The 26062-nt window shown below is 48.5% G+C and overlaps 1 protein-coding gene across 1 annotated transcript; it reads left to right on the forward strand.

Moving 5' to 3' along the window:
• The first annotated feature begins 438 nt into the window (after positions 1-438).
• Positions 439-4221, forward strand: RNF182 (ring finger protein 182). Its single transcript, XM_072329686.1, has 2 exons — positions 439-522; positions 3118-4221. The coding sequence occupies exon 2, from the start codon at positions 3329-3331 to the stop codon at positions 4064-4066; it is 738 nt and encodes a 245-aa protein (XP_072185787.1). The 5' UTR covers positions 439-522; positions 3118-3328; the 3' UTR covers positions 4067-4221.
• Positions 4222-26062: the final 21841 nt, after the last annotated feature.

Consider the following 26062-nt stretch of genomic DNA (forward strand, 5'->3'; position numbering starts at 1 on the left):
TTGGGAAAGCTAGAAGTGATCAAAGAACTTCTATGAGAAGTTGGAAGGAAAGTATTCTGATATGTTTTTAACAATCTACTTTCAAAGCACAGTTTCTTTCTCTAGCTTCTTTGCTGTATTTTTTTTTTCCTGAGTGAATTGCTAACATTTGAGAATATGTTAGAATGCTAGAAGAGATAATGCTTCTGAGCATTATAGTATATAACACTGGAAGAGGCTTAAAAGCGACAACAGATCTGTGAAGACAACTCTGCATTACCTAGCAGAAGTTATTTTAATAAATGGGATTTACCCAATATATTTCTCTAAACAGAAATCTTAGTGTATGAATATTTCAATCCAGACCAAAGGAGTAGGGCTACTTCCTCGCTTTCAACAGAATTGACTGTGAGGTCTCCTAGCTGTATTGCTGCTCTACTGACTTTCTCTCCCTTCCACCAGTTGTTTCCTCTGTGGAAGAGAATTGACATTTCCTGTGCTCCCTACAAGTGAATCTTTGCAAGAACTTCTATTTCTTGGAAAGTAAGTTTCTCTGTATTAATTTCTCTCTCTGTACTTTTTTTCCTTCTCATCTTCCATAAATACACTTGGGTTGCATTTAGAAGAAATTCTTTGAAAGCCTTTGAAAATGTCATGCTGTTTAGGTCCCTGGGTGATGATATCTTAAATAAGTTAATTACTGGCCTCCTGTATTCATGTGCCAATATTTCACATATAGGCCAAAATTCCACTAACAGAAAAAAGTGTTAGAGATAAGTAATAAATGTTGGCTTCGTAATCTGGATGAGGATGATCTCTTACTGGAGAAGAGAAGCAGAAATTTCCCATCTACTTTGCCCTGCCACCATACTGAGCTCTGAGATCTCAGTCTCATCTAATTGTTTCTGGTCCCTCATAAGCACACTTCACCTATGGAGTGTTTGATAAACAGAGCTTCTCATACAGACCACATGAAGTGAGTTATGGATAACAAAACACAAAATCATGGAATAATTTGGGTCGGAAGACGTCTCATAGAATCATAGAATCTCAGGGGCCTTTTAATTTGTCCTAATATACCTCAATGAAGTCAAATTTTATTTAAAATTTTAAATTTTCCAATATTTTACTAGGTTTGTGATTGAAGAGGTGTTTAGGATACATGGTGTGTATAAAGCTCAAAAAGGTGTCAGTTTTCAGCATAGAAAGAACAAGCAGTGGTGGCTATTGGGAAAGAGAAAGAGAAAATTCCCTAAGAAATCAGATAAGCCGAAAAGACAGATCTCTTGTGTTTTCAGATGTTCCTTCTGAGAAGGTTAAAAAGGGGGAAAAACAAGTATGGATGATATTAATACAAATTAGTGGTCAAGTTTTTGTTCTCAAAGGAAAGAATTTCTAACTGTGAAGCAGCTGTGAGCACTAATCACACCAGAACACATAAGGAGAAATGCGACATCTGAACTTAGCCAAGGAAAAAAAAATAACAAGCAATAACGTTTGGATGAATTAATATATTTTGAAGAGGCTGTGAGAAGAGTATGCTGAAGGTAGCTCTGTCTTTCATGGTGCATACAGCAAAAGAAGCATGAAAATAGTTTGTAGAATAGCTCGTGAAGGAAACTACGAAAAGAGGATCAAGCATGGTGGGTGTGTTCTGGAAATGAAGTTAATGTTCCTAATTTATTGTCTGGGTCTCACAGTAGAATTGTTACTTCTTTTATTAATGCTAAATTTGGCTACTGAAAAACATTAGAATCAGGAAAAGACTTTCAGTTTGAAAACTGGTTCAGGATGAAGTGATACATGTAAGAATGTAATTGGTTGAGAAGTGGGCTGTTCTTTGTGAAAACTAGAAATATTCATTAGAAAGATAAATATTAAAATGTGAAGGGTTTTCTAGTTGGGGGTTTTCAGAAGACATTTCCAATTTTCTGTGGGAAGCAGGCAGATGTTCTAGAAGTTTTTTGGTTGATCAGAAATGTAGTTTTAGATCATGGGATGATATGCGTCAGTCTTAGCTGTGAAGCACTGACATGCTTTTTCTCCATTCTCCAAGTTACTTTCAATGATTTACCATCTGTTCTGGTTGTCTAAGGAGGTCTCTGTTGACTGGAGGATGGAAAATGTGATGTCCCTACAGGAAGCACAGGAAGGGGGACTTGTGGAATAGCAGGTCAAGTTAGTCTGTCATCATTGCTGGGGAAGTCATGGAGCAGGCTATCTTGAGCACATCACACAGCACGTACAGGACAACCAGGTGATCAGGCAAGTCAACATTGGTTCAGGAAAGGTGGATCCTATTTAATTTACCTGATTTCCTTCTATGACAAGTTGACCTACATAGGGTTGAAGCTGAAGAACCTGCATTTCCACAAGTTCTGATCAGCACTGCATTCAGCAGCTATACAAAGAAACAGAAAAATAAGTTATTCCACAGGCAAAATTAATAAATCCTGATATTTTCTGAATTTGGTGCATGTCCCCACTTGCCATTTTTCAGTAATCTCCCTCCTCTTCGGTGTCCTCTCCTCCCTCCTCTTCATTGCCTTAGAGTATCACCACCTTCCTCCTGTGTTGCTCTTTCTGGTTGAACGTCAGGCAGCACTTGGTGTGTTCAGAGCAGATCTGACTGCATGCTGATTGACCACTGCCCTGCAGCAAGAGTGATAGTTATTATAAATCTCTCTCCCGTTCCCCTGTCCCAACCACCAGTGTTCACGCTTTTTCAGAAACTTAATTATCTTCACCACTGCTGCACCTCTGTCAATTTGTTTGAAATTGGGCAGCATGTTCTGAAGTTACCAAGAAAGACAAAAGGACCAAAGGTTAGTTCTCATTTCCTTGGGAAACTAAGCTTCAAACAAGGATTCACAGGTTAACTTATCAATTAGTCACTACTTAGCTTGCGTCTTCTGCTGAGAATTTCATGGGCTCTGGGGAATCGCAGTGACTCACAAAGTAGTTTTATCAGCATAACTGCTGTATAGGTTTCATATGCTACGTGGAAAAAAGAAAGTGCCATGGAGGTATACTTGGCAAAGGAAGATAAGGTTGTAAAAAGTAGAACTTCCTCATTTCACCTGCAACAACTCTTTCTCTTTTTTGTTTCCCACTAAAATTCCATATTATCTTTTTCAGATGGGCACCTGGCTCAGAGGAGATGCAGTACAGAGTCCCTAGAAGAAGCTCAAAATGGGTGACTTCTGCTAATGCTTTTTGACAGTTTCATCCCCTCTTCTCCTGTTTGAGATGGCTGATAGGATCACTGGGAAAAATTTCTGAAGCAAGCCTGAGTGACGTCGCTATTCCTTAACTCCTCTTTTCACAAGTCTGCAAGCCGTCAGACAAAATGAGCAGTCCACTACAAGAGGAGTCTGCAGAGCCCCAGAGCTCAGATGAGCTTGAGTGCAAGATCTGTTACAACCGCTACAACCTGCGACAGAGAAAACCAAAAGTGCTGGAGTGTTGTCACCGAGTATGTGCCAAATGCCTCTGCAAGATCATAGACTTCGGCGATTCTCCTCAAGGAGTCATCGTTTGCCCATTTTGCAGGTTTGAAACATGCCTGCCAGACGATGAAGTTAGTAGTCTTCCTGACGACAATAACATCCTTCTGAATTTAGCTTGTGGGGGAAAGGGAAAGAAGTGCCTACCAGACAACCCAACGGAACTGCTGCTGACTCCCAAAAGGCTGGCATCTCTGGTTAGCCCTTCTCACACCTCTTCAAATTGCTTGGTTATAACAATCATGGAAGTACAAAGAGAGAGTCCCCAGACTCTGAACTCAACGCCCGTGGTGGAATTTTACAGGCCTACAAGTTTTGACTCTGTTGCAACTGTGTCCCACAACTGGACAGTGTGGAACTGCACATCTTTGCTCTTCCAGACCTCAATTCGGGTGCTAGTTTGGTTGCTAGGGTTGCTATACTTTAGTTCCTTGCCTTTAGGGATTTACTTACTGGTATCTAAGAAAGTCACCCTTGGGGTTGTCTTTGTAAGCCTTGTTCCCTCGAGCCTTGTTATTCTCATGGTTTATGGCTTTTGCCAGTGCGTCTGCCATGAATTTCTAGACTGCATGTCTTCTTGATGACAAATGCAATTAAATAAGGTACATTGCCACATGTGTAGCATAGTTGATTTAGCCTGTCTTTGTATTCTTATTTATTTTCACTATTGTCCATCCCACTGAGTGAAAGCAGTGACTCACCTTATACGGTTCTTTTAAAAATTTGATTATTTATTGTTTTCTGTTCATTTTCTTTCTTTCTTTCTTTTTTTTTTTTTTTTTTTTTTTTTTTAGCTAAGTAATGACATAAAATTTCCATGTTCATTGTAAAGGGCTGGGTTGTAGAAAGAGGTAATGGAAAATTGCCTAACTTGGTGTCTGCTGCTGTTATTCAAAAAGTAGCCCCTTGCTTTATGTTGGCTTGATACTGCAGTTTGAGGCTGCAGTATCTGCCCTAGGAGAAGTTAGTATGAAAGGCACCTTCCAGCATCTCTTAGTGCAGAGAATCTCATGCTCTGGGACATCTGTTATTTCTGGTAGCAAATGAAATCACTTAGTTAATGAGAAGAATAAGACAAGTTAACATTTACTCTTTCCAGTTCTTGTTACAGCAAAAATACTTTTTGGGGAGCCCAGTGGTCACAGATTTTTGGTGTTCTGTGGCATGAAGGACTTTTCCTCATGCTAACAACACGTCTCCAAAACACGTTCCCCATGCATAAGCCCACTTTGCTTGTCCAGTAGTTGCAGCTTCATCTCCTGCAGTGGATTACTTCCAGGGACCTCGCCATGTTTGTTCTCATTTAGGTGCACTAAATAAGTGTGTGTAACTCTTAGTTTCCTCTGAGAGTTCAGAGATCTGCAAACTTCTCTGGCTGTGTTCCATAACGTTTACTCTTACTCCAGGCATTTCCGCCACCACACCACAGTTCCAACCTTTTAGCTGTAACAAACGCACACCTACATTCAGGTAGCTACACTGGAAAGTTTCCCCTATGTGACTTCAGCTGTAATAATAGGTCTTTTTGCCTACCCGTTAGGGCATGGGCCTTCACTGAGTAATTCACGTTTCAGAAAAATTCTCCTATTATTAATATGTGGGGTTTTTCTGCTTTTTAGAGTGGTTTGGGTTTGGGGTTTTTTTTTTTCGATTCCACAGAATAAGCACTGTGATAATACTCTGGGAAGGATTCTTTTCTGTGCATTGTCCTTCAAAATATTTAATACCCTGAACTCCCTCTGTCAGCATTGTGAGTTGATGGCACCCCAGCTGTGGCAATTAGTGCAACATGACTATGTCGAATTCAGAGGAATTAGTGGTGATTTACTGTTCCATAAACACAATCAGGCCCTACAAGGTTTGCTTGTACATTTTGTGGTTGAGGCTGAATTTTCAGCGACTGGAAGAGCACAAAAATAAGTAATGTTTACTATTTGTGTGTATAACACAAAGTCTGGTCAACGCCGCAGCTGCAACCTGGCTTCCCCAAGCACAGCAGAGTGAAAAATGAGAAGCAGCAGATGATCAGTGTGCACACAGCTTTTGGATCAGGTGCGAAATCCAGTAACCTCAAGGCACAGTGTAAGGGTTGGTTGCAGGAAGGCTGAGTAGATGGCCTATGACTTGACTTAAAATGACTTTGGTAAGAGTGAAAAACATTGATGGGGAAAAGGAGAGTTTAAGTGGTTGTTGTTGTATCAAGAGGATCTGAATTCAAATCAATCCAATTCTTGTAGCTGGTACAGGTAACACCTACGGTTTCATTCCTATTGAAATCGTAGGAAAAATGTGGAATGTGAAGGTCCCACTTTTCTTGACACTCGAGTTTATAATAGTGCGTATATATGTGTGTGTATGTATATATAGACACATATGTAAGAAGAAAACCTATAGCAAAATTATAGTTTTCAAGTGTGTGGAGTTGCAGAGCTTTGTACTGAATGATTAAAGGAAATGTTTCAAACTTCTCTGTAATCACTGGATAACAATCAGAACTAAAACATTTTCAGAGTTCCTAGAAGTGACTATTCCTAAGTAATCGTTTTGATGTTTGTGGTAAAGCATATAGAGTTAGAAGAGCTGTATTCTCCAATCCCCGTATACTTCAAGGTTTGACTCATCTATGAATTCATAAATTTTCAATCTCCAACAATAATCATGTCAAAAAAAAAAAAAAAAAAAAAAAGCAAGAAAGGTAGAAATCTGTGTGGTTTAATGGTACTTCATAACTTCGGGAGAAGATGTATTTGTAGTGTTAGGGATTTATGTGTTTTAGGGTATGTTCAATTTGTCTGAATATAATATCTTTAATAAAGGGCTGGCTAATACAGGATGCAGGTCTTGCCAATGTGTGATGTATCTGTGTTCCTTCTGCACAACGTGTCTGCAGTGCTGCCTGTTGTCTCTTCCTTTTTTTAATTCCCAGTTCACGACGATCATTTTAGCTCCAGCATCAGATATTTTGCACTGTTTTACAACAGAGCCTCATCTTGGCAGGATTGCATGGTACCAGTTACATTTCGCAGCCCCAACAAATACACCTGTCGTGTTCTACTTCGCTGGTTTTTAAGACTGCCACACAGTTAAATTTACACTGTGATTTTAGATTCTGCTGCAATACTAATCCACTTGAAAATGTGAGTGCAGATAAACATTGATTGTATAGATGCTCTGCTGCTTAGCCAGAGCATATTATTACAGCTTTGTTCTCATAAAATTCCTATATGTCTTATAATGTGGCCACTGAGAATTGCCAGGGGGTCTGAATCTCAATTATTTGTGGAAGAGACGGGAGAAGATATTTACTGTGTGGCTGAGGCTGGAAGAACTTCAGGTATTATTTTTATTACTTTATTATTCTTACTCTTCACCACCCTTCACCACTGAAGACTCGTGACTCTCACATCCTCTGCAGTGGAATAATTCTGCTGGTCTGCATAAATGGGGCTAGAATCAAGTCCTGCACACACCCTCCTGCCAGTGTTTCCCTCCCTTCCTATGATTTCTTTTTTTTGTCTCCTGTGGTCGTAAGATATACGTTCATGACGAGAGAATTCTATGCGTAGGATTTTGTTCCTGCTTTGCCCAAACGTGTGAGTCAACAAGGTACAAAGTGTTATAAATTCATTACCGCGGGATTATTTTATCCCAAATGATGTGTTTTTGTTCTTTAATTCCTGCTTATCTTGTGAGTACAGAGTGTATCCTCATCAGCTGCTAGTTTACAGTACAATACGGGACTGTTCGCTGAGAGCTGAATCATGCAGTAGCATCGTGGGGCACAGTGTTGGAAGGATGCTGAGGTGGACTTCCCTCTGAGCAGGACCTCATGCAGGGTGGAGCTCTCTTGCAAGTATGGCCCAAGCCCAGAGCCTGGAGAGCAGCTAGTGGGTTACATGAGGAGCAGGCTGCAAGGGAGGCAACAGACCTTCAGGGCTGTGACGTACTGGGCTGCGGGGCCAGCTGTGAAGTTGAGGTATGGCTGTGGAGATTAAGGGGGCACTGAACAGAATGTTGGACATTCAGGCAGAGCTGTGTAAAGCAGACAGAGATCTGTTCCTGGGCTATAGTGACAGTGTTTAAGTGAGCTGGGAGCAGAGCTGCCTGTAAAGTTTTTCAGACTGATCCTTCTAATTTTTCAAGTGTGTTTGGTAATTAAAAGTCACTTGGAACTGCTACTACATTTGCGTATTTTCACTTTCTACATGCCAAGTTATTGGCCTTCATAGCTTAGGAGAGAAAAAAAAGAACAGATCCTTAGATTTAGAAACAGTAGAGTTAGGGTACTGGTTAGGCTGCGGTTGGACTTGATGATCTTCAAGGTCTTTTCCAACCTGGGTAATTCTATGATTCTATGACATAAACTTACTTAAAGCTTTGGTCTAGTAAATGGGATTGACCAGACTCCATTTGGATTTGCTTTAGCTGCACAGTGAGCTTCGTCCTGCTATACTGACCATATGCCTGCAAAACAGTATATGCCAATATAGAATGCAATTAAATAGGTGAAATCTTGTTAAGGCTATTCTGATGTCAAAGCAGGCCAAACACATAGCTACCTCACATGGCTACCATGATCCTTGAGGTCCCTTCCAACCCGGGTCATTCTATGATTCTATGATACTTCCTGCCTTGTCCTGGCTCATCCCAAACCAGTGAGGGGCTGCCCCAAGCCTGAGGAGCACCAAGACCCAACTCTGTCCGCTGTGCCACCTCTGTGGCTGCTCACTCAAGCTGTGGATGCTGCTTTCTTGTAAAGCAGGTGACGTTCCTTGTTTCATCTTTCTGTAGGGAAGGTGCACAGCATTTCACTCTCAAACAAACTCATTGTAACTACTGTAAGTTTTCACAGATTTTGTTGCAGCACTTCTTTGTTAACAAAAGCAAGACATTGCAATTAGATAGATAGATAGATAGATAGATAGATAGATAGATAGATAGATAGATAGATAGATAGATATTTTAATGGAGCAGTGCCTTCAAGCAGAAAAAAATGGGGGAAGAAGAACTGAAAATCACGAAACCATTTTAAAACCTTTAAAGTGATGCAAAAGAGACTGTTCTGAGAGTCAACATTTTCTTTCATGCTGGCAGATTAGATGTTATCCTTTAAGTGACGTCAGTAAACATTCAGTGCTGGAGAGTCCTCAGGGAGTGTATATGTAGGCACAAAACCTCAGTTCCGGTGGTTTTCTGTACATCATTCTGCCTTCTGCATCAGCTCTCCTCGTCTGAAGTTGGAGCCTCACAGTTTGAGGAGCTCTGGTTCAGAAAATAGATCCCCCATATGGGGATGCTAAATTACCTTTCCAGAGACGTGTGTGGCAGTAACAAAGCTTTACAAAGAGAAGTCATCTCACAGTTTGAATTGGTAGCATAAATTTCAGCTTAAATCAAATTTCATTGTGTTTAGCAACGCTACAGCTAAATTCAGTTTATTGTATTTCTGCTTCCTGCTTGTGTTGTGTGAATGTGGTTTGCATTTAAAAAAAGATAAATGTGATAAATCATAAAAATCAGAGACGGTTGGAGAAAAAATCCTCTGAAGTCGTTCAGTCTGTTTCCTCGGTCGCTGTAGAGATGAATGCTTTGTGTGGCCTGGGTTTAAATACCTCGGGTGATGAGGCCTCCACCTCTCCTCTTCAGAGACTTTTCAGCCATTTAATAGACATCTTTGTTAGGAAATGTTTTCTTTGTGTTGAGCTTGATTTTTTTTTTCCTTCTGCATAATGCAGTGCCTTTATTCTGTTCCCGCTGTTTGTAACTTTGATGGAGTCTGTGAATGTATCGTATCATATTATGAAGACTGAGAACTGGGGCTCTTCAGCCTGTAGAAGAGAAGGCTCTGAGGGGGCCCTATAGCAGCTTTTCTGTACCTGAAGGGAAAGCTGCAGGAGGGCCTTTTTATTAGGGCAGGTAGCAACAGGACTAGGGGAAATGGCCTTAAACTGAAAGAGGGTAGATTGAGACTAGATGTTAGGAAGAAGTTCTTTACTGTGAGGGTGGTGGAATGCTGGAACAGGTTGCCCGGAGAGGCTGTGAATGCCCCGTCCCTGGAGGTGTTCAAGGCCAGACTGGATGAGGTTTAGAGCAACCTGGTCTTAGAGGGAGGTGTCCCTGCCTATAGCAGGGGGTTGGAACTAGAGGATCTTAATGGTCCCTTCCAACCCAAGCCATTCTATGATTGTATGTTTGATTGTATGATATTTGTCTCTTCTATACCATTGTTGAATAATTCATAATCCTTGTTGTTTGAGACAAGCAACCAGTTGCTGAACAGTGACGCTTTGCTGGGGCAGCATGCCATATATCAGAAGACATATTTCCTGGCAACTCCGGGCTGACAATTCTTTTTAGAGTAGGGAGTGAAAAATGTCAAGCAAAAGTAAAGAAGTGCATCTTCTCAGGGGCAATATTACTGACATTTCCTGAGGTGCTGAGGCAAGCAGCCTGCTTCCTTAGATAGAGCTTTTCTGTACAAAAGCAGATGATTTTAATAAAAACAGTTGCTTTTAAAAAGCGTTTAAAAGTCTTTTTCAAAAGGAAACCTCTGTGTGAGAACCCTGCTATGTCAAAACTCTTATCTTGTTGAGAGACAAGACTCTATTGATTGCCACTCACTGCAGAGCAGTTTTTGCTGACAGCTCTGCTCAGATGAAAAATTGAATTGGGTGTTAAGGAGAACAGTTTGAAAAGATGCTTTTGCAACTGTGTCTCTGGAATCAGATCTGTGCATGAAAATGTGACTCATATCTTGACAACAGAAACATTGCGTTGCCAATTTAATTACAACGTCCTAAATAATCCTCAGCCCATCTGAAATGATAAGAAGGAGTAGTGTGGCCAAGGAAACTCAAGGTGAGCAGATGTAAAAGAAGTGGTACTACGCTTTGTAAGCCGCGTTGATCCTAGGTCAGGTGAACAGGCCGCTGAGTCAAGAAAGGATTCTGACTGTGACTGGTGGTGGATGCAGGCAAAAACATAAATGGGCAGCCCACACGGACAGTGAGCTTCTTCCAATGTACCTCTTCACTTATGGCAGCCTGCAGCTCTTGGGATGGAGCTTATAACTGTGCCTGTGGGTTTGTTTCTTGCCTTTAGATTTCCATTTTGACATTCGTAAAATCCAACAGCTATAAGTTCTGTAATTTAATTACACACTACATGGAAAAGGTGTACTTTGTCTTCAGTGTTCCTAAGATACTAGTGACATATCTTAACTTCTCCAAGGCATGGTTGTACATTCACACAATTAGAGAACTGTAGGGATTGGAAGGGACCTCCAGAGACCATCCAGTCTAACCCCTCTGGCAAAGCAAGTTCCCTACAATGGATCACACAGGTAGGTGTCCAGACGGGTCTTGAATATCTCTAGAGAAGGAAACTGCTCAGCCTCTCTGTGCAGCCTGTTCCACTGCTCTGTCACCATGAGAGTAAATTAGTTCTTCCTTGTGTTTGTATGGAACGTTGTTCACTTCGTCTGCAATACTTGATCTCTATAAAGATGAACATTATGATTTTATCCATTATGCTTCTCCTTAGCTGCCTCTTGTCCAAACTGGAGGTGCTACCCAGTGTGACCTCTTCTCCTACAGAAGTCTTATCATGCTTGACACAGCCATTGCACTGGCCTGAACCTTCTCTACTGCTTTCTTCTTTGCTTTGAGGTGGAGAGAAGCCCTCAGAAATAAGTTCAAAAGGCAGTTACTGTCATTTGTTAACAAGTTAAATAAATGTGTGAGACGTCTGTCCTGCACTCTAGTCAGTCTTTGTACCGATGGATGCAAGAGCTGGTAGGGTCCAGGGTGAAACTTAAACTTGACATAGGCTGTGCAGATTTGCTCAAATATGTGGCTTGTTACTGCTGGACTGAGTGGGTGCTGATGGGTGAGCACTGTGAGATGCCTTTTCCTCTCTATGGATGTACACCTACCTCACTCCCTTGCTGCTGCCATCCCAAGCTACCATTTAGAGCTTTCCACTTAAAGAATGCCTCACTTTTTTTGTTGTTTGTTTGTTTGTTTTAAATCTTAATCTTTATGTCCTAAGGATTTTTGGCCTGTTCTCCTATGTTTAAAGGGGGTGCTGACAGATGGGAAAAATAAAGAAAATAATGATTAGAGAGTAAGCCCTTAGCATTTCCCTTTTCTATTGCCAGTTAGGGCCAAAGTTAGGATCTGTGCCTTCAGCTCCCAGGGCTGCAAATGGCTGGCTTAGCACACCCTAGCAAAATACCACTGAGGAAGTTTTTCACGCTGAGGGTGATGACGCACCGGAACAGGTTGCCCAAAGAGGTTGTGGATGCCCCATCCCTGGATGTTGATGTGGCTCTGGACAGCCTGGTCTGGTGGTTAGCAACCCTGCACATAGCAGGGGGTTGAAACTGGATGATCATTGTGGTCCTTTTCAACCAGGCCATTCCATGATTCTATGATCAACACACTGTGATATGTAACTTATGATCCAACTCCTGAAAACTAAGAAAACAAAAGTTTTTAATGCAATTCACTTTAATGTGTACTTTGGCTCCTAAAAACCACTGCATTAAATTACTGATCAGCTTGAGGTTTACCAAATATAATTCATAGCATGCGTTTTATGGGCTAGGGATGTCTTTTTGTTCAGGAGTAAAACAATGAAATACTATGTAATCCTTCAGACACAGAAAGGATAACTTGGTAGTAAATTACAAAACTATAACTTGCCATCTGAAATAATGAAGCGCTAATGTAAAAGCAATTGTTTCACTCAATAAAAAATTAATTTTTCCAGAAAAGATTTGTCATGACAAGGATATTTCTTAATGCCTTGATTTGGACATCTTTCAGATTTAATTCCTGCTATTCACTGGATCAGTTTAAAAAATAGATTAAGGCTATCACACAGCTGCAATATGCAGTCCTGTAGTAGCGAGTACAATAAGGAGATTTATTGGTATTAGCCAGAACACAGCCCCTGGTGTAATTTTCATTTGGAATGGATGAGACTTCAGTACAGTGATGGCTAGACACAGTGCTCATCCAGGGGCTTCCTTGTTGTTTTTAAAGAAAAACTGCTGTGCTTTTCTTCCTTTTTCTTTATTCTTATCCCTTCCCAACTTGCAGGTATCTGAACTCCAGGCTTTGGGTAAGGCAGCTTTTAGCTAAGAGCAAAGCATCCTTGGGCAAAGATGCAGGTATACTGTCTTCTCTTTCTAGTGCTGAAATAGAGACTAACATTGAAATTCATCTGTTTGTTTTCTCCGTGGGACATTAAAACAAGATGTTTCCTTTCAGCTCCACTTTTAGTGCCACAGAAATTAGGATGACGCATTTGTTTGTTTTTATTTTGCCGACACAGCCTGATGCATAGGGTTAGGAAACCAGAAATATTATGTGAACAAATGAGTTTGAGTGTGAACCAACAGCAACATCTTCGCTCAGAAGTCTTTCATTTATTTGTCAAACTGTACTGATAAAAACACCATAAAAAAACTTTGGGAGGACTGGCATCTTGGTTAAGTGTCCAAAGGGTTCTGCCAGCATCGCTGGGACCTTCAAAGAGGAAAATCAGAGAAACTTGGACCTGCATTCAGGGCCAACTCCACTTGGACTGTATTATTGCTAGGGAGAAGAGACTGACCCCTGCTTTGCTACATCCTCTCAGGATGTCCAACCCTTTCGCTTGCCTGGGCTGCATTTAATGAGCAGAAATTCTCTTGGGCTATGTATATAGGGTGCTCCAAAAGCAGTACCTCCTATTTATTTCTATGGAAATGACAGCAGATAAAAAGCACAATAACACTAATTGATAGAGCAAATTCTCAGCTACAAAACACTATTTTTCAACTTAGTCACCACCATTAACTACGCATTTTTGCCAGCAACGAACAAGAGTTTGCATGCCACGCTCATAACAATCTGACCCACTATCATCACTGCTGACACACCACCCACCACCTCACTGTGCTCAGATTCACTGTTTGGTCCCAGTAACAATTAAGAAAGCATAGGTGAATGTCAGTGGCTGCAATTTTTCCTGCTTAGAGGAATTCAGTGACTCACCCTTGCTTCATAGGCCTTTCCATGTCAGACACTGTTTTGTCAGACTGCTCCTCTGCTGCCCTCTGTCACACGGCAACAAAAGGTAATGGGCTATTGACGGGAAGGTTCAACCCGTACTGCCATATAACCAACATGGTCCTCTGATATTATGGGCCAATGTAATGAGACAGGAGGCATTACTTTCAGGGCAGCCCTCACAAAATTTACAGTATCGTTAATACGTAAGTAACGAAACATTTTAATTTTAAATATTTTTCTTAAAACTTTAAAAAATAGAAACAAGAACATAAAACCAGTGGGATATTTGACCTTCTTTTTATGAAACTAACACAACAGTCTGGTTTGACGGCAGTGGCTGCAATTCTTAGTGAGATCTCAGAGATTTTTTATGAAATTTTACTCTTCCTGTACTTCATCCTTGACAATAATTGTTCAAAATGTGTTTACTGCCCAAAAACAATGACATGAAAGAGTGGGATTGTGAAATAAAGGATATCTTTTTTTTCTAAGACAGGGTTTATGAAAGTCCAGTGAAGAGACAAGATTAGATTTTTGAACTGAATATCCAATTACAGCTCTACACAGTCCATTTGAAAATCTGCAGGTCATGTATTTATATCAACTGGAAATCAGTTCACAAATGTGAATTTATGATTTGTGGTTGACACACCCAAGGGATGGGATGCCCTCCAGAGGGACCTAGAGAATCTTGAACAGTTGGCCAAGGAGAATATCATGAGGTTCAACAAATCCAACTGTAAAGTGTTACATCTGGGAAAGGCAACTCCTACTACCAGTACAAGCTGGGTGATGAAATTATTGAGCACATCTCTGCCGAAAAGGACTTGGGGGTACTGGGGGGTACTCTGATCAGTCTGCCTCCAGCCCCAGCAGGACCTGCTGGGGAGTAAATGGCATGGGGCTCCTCATCCCCCATCCAGCGGTGGATGCCGTGGTGCCCATGGACATGTCATGAGTCCCAGGCATGACAGACATGGACAAAACAACGAGATGCACAGCTGCCACCACCAAACAAGCAGCTTCGGGAACCACAGCTCCAGCCACTGCTCAGAACACCACCTGAGACACGTACACAACCACCGGTCAGACGGCCATGGCAGCCACAGCTCCAGCCACCCATCCGACTGATGCGGGAGACACGGCCATGGCCACCGAGAAGACAATAACATCTAACCAAATACTTTCCCCTCCCCTGAGAACAGGAAAAGGCCAACATGTTCCTGTTCTTAAGAAAATAAATCCCCCCCCTACAACCTAGCTGAGGGTTTCTGCATCTATTTCTTTGGGTAGTCTGGGGAGGCGCTAGGGGCACATGGGTGTAGCCTTTCTCTGGTGTGCCAATGCAACAATTTGATTGTAGACCAACATTTGGCAGGTGATTCAGCCTAGCGACTGACAAACCCGTGTTCTCCTCCAGTGCCTGACAGCAAAAAAGAACACAGTCCTGCGGGTCTTTCTGTGAAAGTGCAGCTATGCAAGAAAAAGCAGACCATGAATTTCTGCTGAATTTGGTTTCACAGATGTTCCCTCCAGCAACGGCTCTGGAGACCACCAGAGTCTACCGCCATGCCAAGCACAGGGTCACAGACCACAGGGTACGCTAGGTTGCAAGAGAGCCAAGGTGCTCGTCCAGCCCAACCTCGAGCTCATAAAGCGCAGTCAGCGATGAACCTGTGGGTTTCCAAAAACCCCTCCAACTCTTTGAGCTTACATCCTTAAGGCCATTTGCAACTAGAAAGCTTTTACAAACAATTACTTGCTTTCCCCTCTGTTTAAATACGAGGCTGTTGACCTAAAAAGGACCCAACAGGGGCACCACAATGGAGGAGGAACCCGTCATAGAAGTGCAGACGAGCAGGCAGCGTCCAAAGGGGAGTTCCAAAGATGCCAAAGGATCCAGAGGACAAGGCATATGAGGAGCGGCTGAGGTCCCTTGCCTTGTTCAGCCCAGAGCAGAGGAGGCTGAGGGGAGGCCTCACGGCAGCCTGCAGCTCCTCACAAGTAGAGCGGAGGGTCAGCGCTGAGCTCTGCTCTCTGGTGGCAGGGACAGGACCCCAAGGAACGACATGGGGCTGCGTCAGGGGACATTTGGCCTGGGCATCAGGGAAAGGTTCATCACGGACAGGGTGGTCGGGCTCTGGGACAGACTTCCAGGGCAGTGGTCACGGGCCCAGGCTCTTCCCTATCTTCCTCCGTGACGCTGACAGTGGGGTTGAGAGCACCCTCAGCAAGTCTGCTGATGACACCAGGCTGTGGGGTGCAACCGTCGCACCAGAGGGATGGGATGCCTTCCAGAGGGACCAAGACCGGCTGCAGCACTGGGCCCAGGGGAACCTCAAGAGGTTCAACAGATCCAAATGCACGGTCTTGCACCTGGGTCGAGGCAACCCTCACTCCCAAGAAAAACTGGAGGACGAAAAGAGTGAGCGCGGCCCTGCCGAGAAAGACCTGGGGGTACTGGGGGATGGCAAGCTGGACATGAGCCAGCAGTGTGCCCTCGCAGCCCAGAAAGCCAACCATACCCTGGGCTGCATCAACAGATGCGTGACCAGCAGGTCGAGGGAGGTGATCCTGCCCCTCTGCTGAGCGCTGCTGAGGCCTCACCTGCAGTACTGCGTCCATGTGTGGAGGCCTCAGTACTGGAGGGATGCGGACCTGTTGGAGCTCATCCAGAGAAGGGCCACAGACGTGATCCGCGGGGTGGAACACCTCTCCCACGAGGAGGACAGGCTGAGAGAGCTGGGGATCTTCAGCCTGGAGAGGAGAAGGCTGCAGTATGACCTGATAGCGGCCTTTCAGTATCTAAAGGGGAGCTCCGAGGAAGAAGGGGAAAGACTCTTGAGCAGGGTCTGTGGCGACAGAGCAAGGGGAAATGGCTACAAGCTCAGGGAGGGTAGGTCTAGGTAAGGTACAAGGAAAAAATCTTTTGCAGTGAGGGTGCTGAGGCACTGGAACGGGTTGCTGAGCGTTGGTGGTTGGTGTGCTGTCCACGGAGGCTTTCAAGTCAAGGCTGGATAAGGCCCTGGGCAAGCTGGTCTAGCTGTGGCGTCCCTGTTTGTTGCAGGGGAGTTGGACTAGATGGCCTCCAGAAGTCCCTTGCAACTCGACTCTAGGATTCTGCGATCCTGTGTCTCCACAGGGGGAGGTCAGGCTTATCATGGTTCAGCCTGGTTCAGCCAACTGGCGTGACAAGGGACGATAGGACCCCCGGTCCCACGCCTGGGGAAAAGGGGAAGGGGGGGCAGAGAAAAGGTAAAAGGTAGGGAGATGGGCCGGGACAAGGAAAAACAGAGGCCACCAGCTAAGGAAAAACCCACACTCACTACAAATGACAGCAGAATGCGAGATTATACAGTGCAATGCAATATAATTGGAACTGAAGCGAATAAATCCAATAAGTCAGAGAGTCCAAAGCCAAAGGCCTCACTCACGTGCTGTAGAAAAGCTGGCCAGGGAGCACACAGAGCCACGGCGGGCAGAAGAGGAACAACCTCGTGACTCCCGGTCAGCTTCGTCTTTCCCTCTGAACGGAGAACGGAAACGAAACAACGAAGCCTTCTGGGAGCCGCAGTTCACTCTTCTCTTCCGAGAACCAGGTACAGCGGAACCATCGGCAATCCACGGAACTGCAGCACGGACTCTTTAACTCCCAGTACGCTACGTGATGCTACGCTGTGCCGTACCGATGACGAGCCACAACTCCATGATGAGGCCACAGAACACGCTCCCCCCTGCCACGCCCAACACGGCCAGGGTCGGCATCACACGCTGTCACAGTGGCCCTTGCAGTGGCGTGTAGACATCACAATGGCCACCACTGCCGCGCCCTTGTGCTGCGCCCCACAAGTACGGGAGCACCGGCAGCTGGCCCACACTTGCCGAGCTCAGGCCTTCTGGGTGCCACGCGTGCGTGGACGGGAGAGGAGCCAGAGTAGGAAGGCAGGCGGTTGCCCACCTTGGTGTGGGGCGAGAGAGAGGCAGTGCCAGGAAGCGCAGAGGAAGACGCCACCTGGCACGCAGACCAAGTGCAACGGGCGCACAAGAGGCACTAGTGCGTGAGAGCCAGAGCCATCGCTCTTGTGCCCATTCTCTTGTGCAGCCCACCAGAGGCTAGTCTCTAGTCTCCAGGAAGGGACAAGATGAAGAACACACCTGTGCTTCATCAGCCCAAGAATGGCGTGCTGCAGAGGCACACGCAGAGACCGCAGAACAACGTGCAAGCGAATCTTTTCCTCCGTCCACGGCCAGGCTGGAGATCTCAACGTGCTCGCCGTGAGAGGAATGTTCTGCGGGCAATGCTCAGGTCCCCAGGGAAGACCGCAAAGAGCAGCGTTGCCCCTTGTGGGCAAAATGGCATGGGGCTCCTCATCCCCCATCCGGCAGTGGATCCCGAGGAGCCCATGGAGGTGGAGCCCCCCCAGTATGCCTCAAGCCCCAGCACGAGCCCCTGTGGAGTGCAGGGCATGGGGCTCCTCATCCCCCATCCGGCAGTGGATCCCGAGGAACCCATGGAGGTGGACTCCGATCAGTTTGCCTCCAGTCCCAGCAGGACCTGCTGGGGAGTAAATGGCATGGGGCTCCTCATCCCCCATCCGGCGGTGGATCCCGTGCAGCCCATGGAGGTAGACTCCGATCAGTTTGCCTCCAGTCCCAGCAGGACCTGCTGGGGAGTAAATGGCATGGGGCTCCTCATCCCCCATCCGGCGGTGGATCCCGTGCAGCCCATGGAGGTAGACTCCGATCAGTTTGCCTCCAGTCCCAGCAGGACCTGCTGGGGAGTAAATGGCATGGGGCTCCTCATCCCCCATCCTGCAGTGGATGCCGTGGTGCCCATGGACATGTCGTGAAGCCCAGGCATGCCGGACATGGACAAAACGACGGGATGCACAGCTGCCACCACCAAACAAGCAGCTTCGGGAACCACAGCTCCAGCCACCGCTCAGAACACCACTTGAGACACGGACACGACCACCGATCAGACGGCCATGACAGCCACAGCTCCAGCCACCCATCTGACTGATGCGGGAGACACGGCCATGGCCACCGAGAAGACAATAACATCTAACCAAATACTTTCCCCTCCCCTGAGAACAGGAAAAGGCCAACACGATCCTGTTCTTAAGAAAATAAACTCCCCCCCTTCACCCTAGCTGAGGTTTTCTGCATCTATTTCTTTGGGTAGTCTGGGGAGGTGCGGGGGGCAGATGGGCGTGACCTTTCCCTGGCCTGCCAATGCAACAATTTGATTGTAGACCAACGTTTGGCAGGTGATTCAGCTTAGCGACTGACAAACCCGTGTTCTCCTCCAGTGCCTGACGGCAAAAAAGAACACAGTCCTGCGGGTCTTTCTGTGAAAGTGCAGCTATGCAAGAAAAAGCAGACCACGAATTTCTGCTGAATTTGGTTTCCCAGATGTTCCCTCCAGCAACGGCTCTGGAGTATCTACCGCCATGCCAAGCACAGGGTCACAGACCACAGGGTAGGCTAGGTTGCAAGAGAGCCAAGGTGCTCGTCCAGCCCAACCTTGAGCTCATAAAGCGCAGTCAGCTATGAACCTGTGGGTTTCCAAAAACCCCTCCAACTCTTTGAGCTTACATCCTTAAGGCCATTTGCAACTAGAAAGCTTTTACAAACAATTACTTGCTTTCCCCTCTGTTTAAATACGAGGCTGTTGACCTAAAAAGGACCCAACAGGGGCACCACAATGGAGGAGGAACCCGTCATAGAAGTGCAGACGAGCAGGCAGCGTCCAAAGGGGAGTTCCAAAGATGCCAAAGGATCCAGAGGACAAGGCATATGAGGAGCGGCTGAGGTCCCTTGCCTTGTTCAGCCCAGAGCAGAGGAGGCTGAGGGGAGGCCTCACGGCAGCCTGCAGCTCCTCACAAGTAGAGCGGAGGGTCAGTGCTGAGCTCTGCTCTCTGGTGGCAGGGACAGGACCCCAGGGAACGACATGGGGCTGCGTCAGGGGACATTTGGCCTGGGCATCAGGGAAAGGTTCATCACGGACAGGGTGGTCGGGCTCTGGGACAGACTTCCAGGGCAGTGGTCACGGGCCCAGGCTCTTCCCTATCTTCCTCCGTGACGCTGACAGTGGGGTTGAGAGCACCCTCAGCAAGTCTGCTGATGACACCAGGCTGTGGGGTGCAACCGTCGCACCAGAGGGATGGGATGCCTTCCAGAGTGACCAAGACCGGCTGCAGCACTGGGCCCAGGGGAACCTCAAGAGGTTCAACAGATCCAAATGCACGGTCTTGCACCTGGTTCGAGGCAACCCTCACTCCCAAGAAAAACTGGAGGACGAAAAGAGTGAGCGCGGCCCTGCCGAGAACGACCTGGGGGTACTGGGGGATGGCAAGCTGGACATGAGCCAGCAGTGTGCCCTCGCAGCCCAGAAAGCCAACCATACCCTGGGCTGCATCAACAGATGCGTGACCAGCAGGTCGAGGGAGGTGATCCTGCCCCTCTGCTGAGCGCTGCTGAGGCCTCACCTGCAGTACTGCGTCCATGTGTGGAGGCCTCAGTACTGGAGGGATGCGGACCTGTTGGAGCTCATCCAGAGAAGGGCCACAGACGTGATCCGCGGGGTGGAACACCTCTCCCACGAGGAGGACAGGCTGAGAGAGCTGGGGATCTTCAGCCTGGAGAGGAGAAGGCTGCAGTATGACCTGATAGCGGCCTTTCAGTATCTAAAGGGGAGCTCCGAGGAAGAAGGGGAAAGACTCTTGAGCAGGGTCTGTGGCGACAGAGCAAGGGGAAATGGCTACAAGCTCAGGGAGGGTAGGTCTAGGTAAGGTACAAGGAAAAAATCTTTTGCAGTGAGGGTGCTGAGGCACTGGAACGGGTTGCTGAGCGTTGGTGGTTGGTGTCCCGTCCGTGGAGGCTTTCAAGGCAAGGCTGGATAAGGCCCTGGGCAAGCTGGTCTAGCTGTGGCGTCCCTGTTTGTTGCAGGGGAGTTGGACTAGATGGCCTCCAGAAGTCCCTTGCAACTCGACTCTAGGATTCTGCGATCCTGTGTCTCCACAGGGGGAGGTCAGGCTTATCATGGTTCAGCCTGGTTCAGCCAACTGGCGTGACAAGGGACGATAGGACCCCCAGTCCCACGCATGGGGAAAAGGGGAAGGGGGGGCAGAGAAAAGGTAAAAGGTAGGGAGATGGGCCGGGACAAGGAAAAACAGAGGCCACCAGCTAAGGAAAAACCCACACTCACTACAAATGACAGCAGAATGCGAGATTATACAGTGCAATGCAATATAATTGGAACTGAAGCGAATAAATCCAATAAGTCAGAGAGTCCAAAGCCAAAGGCCTCACTCACGTGCTGTAGAAAAGCTGGCCAGGGAGCACACAGAGCCACGGCGGGCAGAAGAGGAACAACCTCGTGACTCCCGGTCAGCTTCGTCTTTCCCTCTGAACGGAGAACGGAAACGAAACAACGAAGCCTTCTGGGAGCCGCAGTTCACTCTTCTCTTCCGAGAACCAGGTACAGCGGAACTATCGGCAATCCACGGAACTGCAGCACGGACTCTTTAACTCCCAGTACGCTACGTGATGCTACGCTGTGCCGTACCGATGACGAGCCACAACTCCATGATGAGGCCACAGAACACGCTCCCCCCTGCCACGCCCAACACGGCCAGGGTCAGCATCACACGCTGTCACAGTGGCCCTTGCAGTGGCGTGTAGACATCACAATGGCCACCACTGCCGCGCCCTTGTGCTGCGCCCCACAAGTACGGGAGCACCGGCAGCTGGCCCACACTTGCCGAGCTCAGGCCTTCTGGGTGCCACGCGTGCGTGGACGGGAGAGGAGCCAGAGTAGGAAGGCAGGCGGTTGCCCACCTTGGTGTGGGGCGAGAGAGAGGCAGTGCCAGGAAGCGCAGAGGAAGACGCCACCTGGCACGCAGACCAAGTGCAATGGGCGCACAAGAGGCACTAGTGCGTGAGAGCCAGAGCCATCGCTCTTGTGCCCATTCTCTTGTGCAGCCCACCAGAGGCTAGTCTCTAGTCTCCAGGAAGGGACAAGATGAAGAACACACCTGTGCTTCATCAGCCCAAGAATGGCGTGCTGCAGAGGCACACGCAGAGACCGCAGAACAACGTGCAAGCGAATCTTTTCCTCCGTCCACGGCCAGGCTGGAGATCTCAACGTGCTCGCCGTGAGAGGAATGTTCTGCGGGCAATGCTCAGGTCCCCAGGGAAGACCGCAAAGAGCAGCGTTGCCCCTTGTGGGCAAAATGGCATGGGGCTCCTCATCCCCCATCCGGCAGTGGATCCCGAGGAGCCCATGGAGGTGGAGCCCCCCCAGTATGCCTCAAGCCCCAGCACGAGCCCCTGTGGAGTGCAGGGCATGGGGCTCCTCATCCCCCATCCGGCAGTGGATCCCGAGGAACCCATGGAGGTGGACTCCGATCAGTTTGCCTCCAGTCCCAGCAGGACCTGCTGGGGAGTAAATGGCATGGGGCTCCTCATCCCCCATCCGGCGGTGGATCCCGTGCAGCCCATGGAGGTAGACTCCGATCAGTTTGCCTCCAGTCCCAGCAGGACCTGCTGGGGAGTAAATGGCATGGGGCTCCTCATCCCCCATCCGGCGGTGGATCCCGTGCAGCCCATGGAGGTAGACTCCGATCAGTTTGCCTCCAGTCCCAGCAGGACCTGCTGGGGAGTAAATGGCATGGGGCTCCTCATCCCCCATCCTGCAGTGGATGCCGTGGTGCCCATGGACATGTCGTGAGGCCCAGGCATGCCGGACATGGACAAAACGACGGGATGCACAGCTGCCACCACCAAACAAGCAGCTTCGGGAACCACAGCTCCAGCCACCGCTCAGAACACCACTTGAGACACGGACACGACCACCGATCAGACGGCCATGACAGCCACAGCTCCAGCCACCCATCCGACTGATGCGGGAGACACGGCCATGGCCACCGAGAAGACAATAACATCTAACCAAATACTTTCCCCTCCCCTGAGAACAGGAAAAGGCCAACACGTTCCTGTTCTTAAGAAAATAAACTCCCCCCCTTCACCCTAGCTGAGGTTTTCTGCATCTATTTCTTTGGGTAGTCTGGGGAGGTGCGGGGGGCAGATGGGCGTGACCTTTCCCTGGCGTGCCAATGCAACAATTTGATTGTAGACCAACGTTTGGCAGGTGATTCAGCCTAGCGACTGACAAACCCGTGTTCTCCTCCAGTGCCTGACGGCAAAAAAGAGCACAGTCCTGCGGGTCTTTCTGTGAAAGTGCAGCTATGCAAGAAAAAGCAGACCACGAATTTCTGCTGAATTTGGTTTCCCAGATGTTCCCTCCAGCAACGGCTCTGGAGTATCTACCGCCATGCCAAGCACAGGGTCACAGACCACAGGGTAGGCTAGGTTGCAAGAGAGCCAAGGTGCTCGTCCAGCCCAACCTCGAGCTCATAAAGCGCAGTCAGCTATGAACCTGTGGGTTTCCAAAAACCCCTCCAACTCTTTGAGCTTACATCCTTAAGGCCATTTGCAACTAGAAAGCTTTTACAAACAATTACTTGCTTTCCCCTCTGTTTAAATACGAGGCTGTTGACCTAAAAAGGACCCAACAGGGGCACCACAATGGAGGAGGAACCCGTCATAGAAGTGCAGACGAGCAGGCAGCGTCCAAAGGGGAGTTCCAAAGATGCCGAAGGATCCAGAGGACAAGGCATATGAGGAGCGGCTGAGGTCCCTTGCCTTGTTCAGCCCAGAGCAGAGGAGGCTGAGGGGAGGCCTCACGGCAGCCTGCAGCTCCTCACAAGTAGAGCGGAGGGTCAGTGCTGAGCTCTGCTCTCTGGTGGCAGGGACAGGACCCCAGGGAACGACATGGGGCTGCGTCAGGGGACATTTGGCCTGGGCATCAGGGAAAGGTTCATCACGGACAGGGTGGTCGGGCTCTGGGACAGACTTCCAGGGCAGTGGTCACGGGCCCAGGCTCTTCCCTATCTTCCTCCGTGACGCTGACAGTGGGGTTGAGAGCACCCTCAGCAAGTCTGCTGATGACACCAGGCTGTGGGGTGCAACCGTCGCACCAGAGGGATGGGATGCCTTCCAGAGGGACCAAGACCGGCTGCAGCACTGGGCCCAGGGGAACCTCAAGAGGTTCAACAGATCCAAATGCACGGTCTTGCACCTGGTTCGAGGCAACCCTCACTCCCAAGAAAAACTGGAGGACGAAAAGAGTGAGCGCGGCCCTGCCGAGAACGACCTGGGGGTACTGGGGGATGGCAAGCTGGACATGAGCCAGCAGTGTGCCCTCGCAGCCCAGAAAGCCAACCATACCCTGGGCTGCATCAACAGATGCGTGACCAGCAGGTCGAGGGAGGTGATCCTGCCCCTCTGCTGAGCGCTGCTGAGGCCTCACCTGCAGTACTGCGTCCATGTGTGGAGGCCTCAGTACTGGAGGGATGCGGACCTGTTGGAGCTCATCCAGAGAAGGGCCACAGACGTGAACCGCGGGGTGGAACACCTCTCCCACGAGGAGGACAGGCTGAGAGAGCTGGGGATCTTCAGCCTGGAGAGGAGAAGGCTGCAGTATGACCTGATAGCGGCCTTTCAGTATCTAAAGGGGAGCTCCGAGGAAGAAGGGGAAAGACTCTTGAGCAGGGTCTGTGGCGACAGAGCAAGGGGAAATGGCTACAAGCTCAGGGAGGGTAGGTCTAGGTAAGGTACAAGGAAAAAATCTTTTGCAGTGAGGGTGCTGAGGCACTGGAACGGGTTGCTGAGCGTTGGTGGTTGGTGTCCCGTCCGTGGAGGCTTTCAAGGCAAGGCTGGATAAGGCCCTGGGCAAGCTGGTCTAGCTGTGGCGTCCCTGTTTGTTGCAGGGGAGTTGGACTAGATGGCCTCCAGAAGTCCCTTGCAACTCGACTCTAGGATTCTGCGATCCTGTGTCTCCACAGGGGGAGGTCAGGCTTATCATGGTTCAGCCTGGTTCAGCCAACTGGCGTGACAAGGGACGATAGGACCCCCAGTCCCACGCATGGGGAAAAGGGGAAGGGGGGGCAGAGAAAAGGTAAAAGGTAGGGAGATGGGCCGGGACAAGGAAAAACAGAGGCCACCAGCTAAGGAAAAACCCACACTCACTACAAATGACAGCAGAATGCGAGATTATACAGTGCAATGCAATATAATTGGAACTGAAGCGAATAAATCCAATAAGTCAGAGAGTCCAAAGCCAAAGGCCTCACTCACGTGCTGTAGAAAAGCTGGCCAGGGAGCACACAGAGCCACGGCGGGCAGAAGAGGAACAACCTCGTGACTCCCGGTCAGCTTCGTCTTTCCCTCTGAACGGAGAACGGAAACGAAACAACGAAGCCTTCTGGGAGCCGCAGTTCACTCTTCTCTTCCGAGAACCAGGTACAGCGGAACCATCGGCAATCCACGGAACTGCAGCACGGACTCTTTAACTCCCAGTACGCTACGTGATGCTACGCTGTGCCGTACCGATGACGAGCCACAACTCCATGATGAGGCCACAGAACACGCTCCCCCCTGCCACGCCCAACACGGCCAGGGTCGGCATCACACGCTGTCACAGTGGCCCTTGCAGTGGCATGTAGACATCACAATGGCCACCACTGCCGCGCCCTTGTGCTGCGCCCCACAAGTACGGGAGCACCGGCAGCTGGCCCACACTTGCCGAGCTCAGGCCTTCTGGGTGCCACGCGTGCGTGGACGGGAGAGGAGCCAGAGTAGGAAGGCAGGCGGTTGCCCACCTTGGTGTGGGGCGAGAGAGAGGCAGTGCCAGGAAGCGCAGAGGAAGACGCCACCTGGCACGCAGACCAAGTGCGACGGGCGCACGAGAGACACTAGTGCGTGAGAGCCAGAGCCATCGCTCTTGTGCCCATTCTCTTGTGCAGCCCACCAGAGGCTAGTCTCTAGTCTCCAGGAAGGGACAAGATGAAGAACACACCTGTGCTTCATCAGCCCAAGAATGGCGTGCTGCAGAGGCACACGCAGAGACCGCAGAACAACGTGCAAGCGAATCTTTTCCTCCGTCCACGGCCAGGCTGGAGATCTCAACGTGCTCGCCGTGAGAGGAATGTTCTGCGGGCAATGCTCAGGTCCCCAGGGAAGACCGCAAAGAGCAGCGTTGCCCCTTGTGGGCAAAATGGCATGGGGCTCCTCATCCCCCATCCGGCAGTGGATCCCGAGGAGCCCATGGAGGTGGAGCCCCCCCAGTATGCCTCAAGCCCCAGCACGAGCCCCTGTGGAGTGCAGGGCATGGGGCTCCTCATCCCCCATCCGGCAGTGGATCCCGAGGAACCCATGGAGGTGGACTCCGATCAGTTTGCCTCCAGTCCCAGCAGGACCTGCTGGGGAGTAAATGGCATGGGGCTCCTCATCCCCCATCCGGCGGTGGATCCCGTGCAGCCCATGGAGGTAGACTCCGATCAGTTTGCCTCCAGTCCCAGCAGGACCTGCTGGGGAGTAAATGGCATGGGGCTCCTCATCCCCCATCCGGCGGTGGATCCCGTGCAGCCCATGGAGGTAGACTCCGATCAG

This window comes from Excalfactoria chinensis, chromosome 2 (genome assembly GCF_039878825.1).
Source record: "Excalfactoria chinensis isolate bCotChi1 chromosome 2, bCotChi1.hap2, whole genome shotgun sequence".
Taxonomy (NCBI): Eukaryota; Metazoa; Chordata; class Aves; order Galliformes; family Phasianidae; genus Excalfactoria; species Excalfactoria chinensis.